This window comes from Gopherus evgoodei, chromosome 6 (genome assembly GCF_007399415.2).
Source record: "Gopherus evgoodei ecotype Sinaloan lineage chromosome 6, rGopEvg1_v1.p, whole genome shotgun sequence".
Lineage (NCBI taxonomy): Eukaryota > Metazoa > Chordata > Testudines > Testudinidae > Gopherus > Gopherus evgoodei.
The window spans coordinates 121647893-121653976 of record NC_044327.1 but is presented as its reverse complement, the minus strand read 5'-3'; the positions used below and the strand labels follow the sequence as shown (position 1 = coordinate 121653976).

The 6084-nt window shown below is 45.2% G+C and overlaps 1 protein-coding gene across 4 annotated transcripts in view; it reads right to left on the bottom strand.

The window, feature by feature from the left end:
* Positions 1 to 2682: 2682 nt before the first annotated feature.
* Positions 2683 to 6084, bottom strand: part of DYM (dymeclin) — a 349716-nt gene continuing 346314 nt past the window's right edge. For all 4 annotated transcript variants that reach the window (XM_030565834.1, XM_030565831.1, XM_030565830.1 and 1 more), the window contains one exon: positions 2683 to 5315. In XM_030565834.1, coding sequence (XP_030421694.1) covers positions 5166 to 5315 — 150 coding nt within the window. In that variant the 3' untranslated portion in view covers positions 2683 to 5165. The remainder of the gene's footprint in view (positions 5316 to 6084) is intronic.

Genomic DNA, 6084 nt, shown 5'->3' with positions numbered 1-6084 from the left:
TGGTAGTGAATGAAAATCGTCTGACAACTCTTTGGTGCCTCAGGTTGGTGGTCTTGGTCCAGGTAAGAGCAGCATCCTCATCATAGATCAGTAGCAGCCTTGCTGGCATGTAGCGTTAAATAAGCCAAGAAATTACTGGGCATGGATAGATTGAACTATCTTCTCATTGCTAGTGGAGATCTTTCTAGGGTGGAGCTGTAGGCTAGAAGTGGGGACCACGAGGATTTCATAGAGTCCTGGGAGGAGTCAGACAATCACACTTGAATATTCTACGCGTGTAGTCAATCTTATTCTGCTGTTGCTCAGTCTGAAGCTGCTCTCTGACTAAACAGAACAGTGGTTTTCAAACTGCGGGTCGTAACCCAGATGGGTCGCAGCAGCTCTGGTCAGCACCGCTGACCGGGCAGTTAAAAGTTCCATCAGCAGTGCTGCCTCGTTAAGCCAGGCTAGTTCCAACCCGTTTTGACCCTGCGCTGTGTCCCGGAAGCGGCCAGCAGCAGGTCCGGCTCCTAGGTGGGAGGGCCATGGGGCTCCACGAGCTGCCCCCACCCGAGCACTGGCTCTGCATTCCCATTGGCCGGCTCCTTCTGTACTGGAGACATCTGCGTATAGGACAATCTTTAAAAATTGGAGAAATAAGTCAGTTTATCAGAACATTCCTGAAAACAAACCATAAAGTGTCATACATATGTGCCTATGGGCGAGAGCGGTGTGGAGCTGTTTGCGCGCTTCCACCTAAGAGCCGGACCTGCTGCTGGCTGCTTCCGGGGCACAGCACAGTCTGCGGTGCCAGGACAGGCAGGACCCAACCCCACACCCCAACCCCTTGTCCCAGCCCTGAGCCCCCTCCTCAAACCTGGAGCCCCTCCTGAACTGCCAAACCCCTCATCTCCGGCCCCAGACTAGAGTCCTGACCCCCTGCCTCAGCCCAGAGCCCCCCCAACCTGGAGCCCTCTCCTACACCCCAAGCCCCTCATCCCCAGCTTCACCCCACAGCCAGCACCCCCCAACCCAGAGCCCTGACCCTCTCCTGCACCCCAACCTCTTGCCCCAGCCAAGCCCTCCCAAATCCAGAACCCCCTCCTGCACCCCAAACACCTCATCCCCAGCCCTCCCCAGAGCCTTGACCCTCTCCCACACCCCAACCTCCTGCCCCAACCCATAGCCTCCTAAACCCAGAGCCCCCTTCACCCCAAACTCCACCCCAGAGCCTAAACCCAAAGCCCAGAGCCCCGACTCCCTTCCGCACCGCAACTCCCTGCCACAGCCTGAACCCCTCATTTCTGGCCTCACCCTGCAGCCCTCCATCCCCGCACCCCAGCCCTGAGCCCCTCCCACACCCCAAAACTCTCATCCCCAGCTCCATTGGGTCACAGGCATCAACAATTTTCTTCAACTGGGTCACCAGAAAAAAAGTTTGAAAACCACTGAAATAGAGGGCTCTCATTTTCCCCAGAGCTGTCAAATCTGGCACCTTTGAACAGCACAAATATTAATTTAAGAAAGATCGAAGTCTGCCATTGAGTTTGCCAAACCATTCAGTGAAAACGTCATGTACAACTGAACATTTCATCAGCCTTGCCAAGTCTCGTTCATTCTGGATTAATTTTAAGGCAGTTTTTAAAGTGATGATGAAGGATTAATGCAGTGTTTCAGCAGCATTTAAAATCTCTCTCTCTTTAAATCTTTCATTCAAATTGTCCCAGCTTGGCTATTCTGGAGTGTATTTGATTTGTGACTTGGAGCGATTGACTGATAATGACACTTTCATTTATCTGAGTGCTTACAAGTGAATGTACAGTGCGTGGGTGGTTACAATGCCTTCCACTTTTAAGCATGGATACTTGAAAGAATTCATTTGCAATAAAACCATATAAACCTAATCCAGTATATGAAAAGCACTTGTCCAGAAACAGCATAGCTATACGGGGAGAGGATGCTGTGCAGTCACAGCTTCACACCAGCGGTAGGAATTTCCCTATCTATGGGCTGATTGCTAGTAGCACGCAGGAGAATGGGCATGAAAGGGGCACACAGCAGTGTCATGGTAAAGTCAAGGAGCTGATGCAGGTGTACCAGAAGGCAAGGGAGGCCAACTGGCACTCTGATGCAGCGATGAAGACATGCCACTTTTATAAGAAGCAGCACACCAACCTTGGCGGCGATCCCACCGTTCCCAGAGCTCCCAGTGGCAAAGGGGGACCAGTCGCACAGTGAGATAGCTAGCCACGATGCAACACTCTCTCTGTCCTTGCAAGAGCAATGACTGTGGACACCCTCGGCTGACACAAGGAGTGTTGTGTGGACGTGCTCCACCGATGTTACTAATGCAACTTATGATCTTTGACAAAACTTAAGTCGACTTAACTCTGTAGTGTAGATATGGCTTGAGATTCTGGTAAAAAGACAGCAAGGAGGGGAGAGGTCATCTATTGAAACTGTGTGTCCAGGAGCAATAGGAAAGAATAACCACAATTTAATTTCTCATATTAAATGCAGGATTTAAATGATCTCCTATTTAGTAAAATTAACTCTAGTTCTCTGTATTGGAAACCACTGATAATGTTATAAAACCGCATGCATGTTAAGTCTCAAAAGAAAATCCAAACCCTCTGGGGCCAAGTGTTACATGCAGTATGTAGTTACTATGCAAAACAAATAGAACAACAGTCTGTGTTTAGTTTTTTGTTTTTTTTTTATTACTACATAATAAAACTTTCACACAAAAATAACGAAAAGGATCCCTCAGGTGATACTTTACAGATCAGAAGGAAAATGGAGTATTTGTGAATGCAACAGACTGCAGATTCCAAGACATTTCTATACCTGTATAATGTTCGGAAACTTGAAAGAATCAATCATACTAGGACGGATTCCACTATAAACCTTGGCCTGCTCTACTGCTTCAACTCTGGATTCTGGCTCCCGCTGTTACAGACCTGCTGGCTCCATACGCACTGCATTTAAATTAACTGCACAAGAAAAGGATGGCATTGGAACCAGCACGCTTCTCGTTTACGTTAATGCAATGTCATTCTGAGGACACACTGAAATTATTACGTGACTCCTTCATCCACTGACTCAGTGTCTTGTCTGACCTGTCTATATCAGATTGCTGCTTTATGCTTATACAAAGTTCTTTTAAAGAAAATCGGATTATCTCAAAAGTTGACACACCAGCCAATAACCGGGAGGTCCTGGATGTCCCCAGCTACACTGAAATCACTGGGGTTGGAGGATGCGCTTTACTTGGCAAGACCAGACTCTCAGTGTGGTTAAGTCACTTGAAGAACTGAACCATCCAGTTAGTCTCAGAATCCGCAGTTTCAAAGTGCACCGTTAGAATGACCGTTCTAAGGGCTGTGCACCTCTCCTGGCTCACAAACACTCTAGTCCTTTATTTAAAGGTAAAATTACAAATCACTACAACAAACACAGAAGCCTTCATTCCCCTTCGACTTTTGTTCAGAGAGGTAAAAAAAACAAACCACCCCAAAATGTAGCACAAACACCCATATCTTCAGTCACAGTTCAATTGTTTCCTATATTTTACACTCAAAAGAGTCGCAACTCCTGTCTTCATGTTGCCTCTTCCCAAAACTCCCGCTGCTCGAAAGCACTAGGAATGCCTATGCTATGCACGGCTCTTTGTACAGTTTTAATTACATAGGGAAAAGAGTTTTTTGAAAACCCAGCAGTTCCATTTGTCCAAAAGGACTTTGCTTCCAAACAAGCAGGTAAAAAAAAAAAAGGACAATGCCAGCTTCTTCACCAAAACAAAAACGAGCACAGGAAACTCTGTTTAAAGCCACTCAGAGGATTGTGTGAGAAAGCGAATGTGCACTATCCTCCGAGTCCGTAATCAGAACATGCTGGGTCAGGCAGTGTATTGAGGGATTTGCCATATATGTGTAAGAACAAACTCCCTTATCTTTATATTTTGGCATGCAGTACACTTGATTTAGTGACAGAGACTTCCGCCAAGCAGCCCAAGGTGTAGCAGGAATTTCTGTGAGCATGTGGAAGTGAACACTGTCAGGAGCTTGTCCCAGAGACAAACAGATCCTTGATATGCAGGGGGGGAAAAGACACTCTGCTAAAATAATGTCCACCTATTTCTTTTGGCTTTCTACCTGCAGAGAGAGTATTTTAATTGTTTTCATTACACTAGATACACTAGAAAAGAATACATCAAAAACATTCATTTTGAAGCGTTCCACATTCTGTTAAATCCACACCTCTGCTATAATCCCTTTAGCAGCAAAAAGGGGATTTTAAATATAAAGCTTCACCAGGGATTCCCATCAGACGCTGCTGAAAGTGCACAAACTTTTTATGTGGTATAGCTCTACTTTTATAAACTTAAACACTTTTCTCTGGAGATTTGTTTATGTGGTCAATTTCCAGGAAAAGCTTTTGTGCACAAGTACCATAATGTGAGTCTGTGAGGGACTTTCCTTTGGAAGCTAGTGATTCAAGCCCCACAAAGAGTATTAAACCATCAAAAGTGTTTTGATAGCTCTTCAAAAGAAAAGTCTCCCAGTTGAAAACCCTCCCCCACATACCACAGTATCCTCTCTGTCTAGAAACATCATTTGATTAAAATGCGGCCTAGTTCACTCAGATGGCATTAATATGGATATTTTAGAGACTGTAGACATTACAATGTCACCAAAATAAAGGGCCATGAGAGGAGACATGGTACTGGTGAGATGAAAAGTCCATTGTAGAAAATGGTTGTGTTCAAAGACTTTGACTCAAAGAAGTCAAAGGTAATAAGAATATAAATGCCACTTCCAAATCAACTAACACCCTCTATTTTCTCTTTTCCCTGTTTCAGCTTTAAAAGCTATCAGTTTTCTTGGTGGTGGTAACATCACACTGCATGTCTAAGGCCTCATTTTCCTTGGATAAGCTCTAGGTTTTATGAAATAGAAATAAAAGTTTCCAACCAAGCTTGCCAGTTTCTCTCCCACACCACAATCTGCTCCTAGTGTGTCTGCTGCAGTCTGGTACCAAAATGTCAAAGTCGCTCTGTACAATAGTAGCAAGCTTCATTCTCACTAAGCTTGGGGTTTAGAGGTGCACGCTGGGAGGGGTCACATATTCACACGCAGTTTTGAGTTTCTTCGCCTGTAATAAGACAGAGCAGAGCTGGCTCTCCCTCAGCCAGAGTCCATAGTAAAAAGCTGGATGTCCTGTGGGTTCCAGTACAGGGCCACAGCAGAATTGTACACCAGAGACCAGACATAGGGGATGAAGAATTCTTCAGGCTGCTCCTCCTCCACATACTTAAACTTTAGTTCTGGGAATTTCTGCAACAAGAAACAAAAGTCTGTTGAGTGAGGGTTTGCATCAGTTTGGAAACTGGGAGACTGCATCAGAGCTCAAGTAAGGTGTGGTGATAAAAAGAGCTCTAAGGGAACTGAACCATCAGACCTGAAAGGAAAATACATTGAACAAGGAGGATAAAGAGACCAGCAGAGTTTCCCTTTTAAATGTATGCTACATTGACACGTGCTGTATTAAGCCCTTTGCTGCTGGTTACACACCTCGCTCTGGCTGCTCAGTAGATCTCCAAGAGTCACACATGAGATGGGCCATTAACTAATGCTAAGCAAATGGAACCTTATAAACATGAAAAGCTGTGAAAAGGAAAACTGTAAGACACAGAAGCCCCCCGTCAACACTGCTGTCCATGCACATGGAGACCTGGCTATTTCAGTCAATACAAAAATGCATGATGCTATAATGGTCCACAGCAACTTGGGATGAGACTCATTTTGACAGGCCTCAGGAATGTGTATGACACTTTATGATTTGATTTCAGGAATGTTCTGATAAACTGACATTTCTCCAATTTTTAACGACTGTTCTATACACAGATGTCTCCAGTACAGAAGCTAGCTCTCTCCTTCCAGGAAGTATGGTCTGAGGAAAGAAGCGTGATTAGATTACAGGGGCTGGGTGCCTGGACTCCTGGACACTATTCCTAGCTTTGCCACTAACTCACTTTATGGCTTTGGGCAAGTCATTAATTTCCTGTGCCTCAGTTTCCCCATCTTTAGCGAGAGATGCTTTACA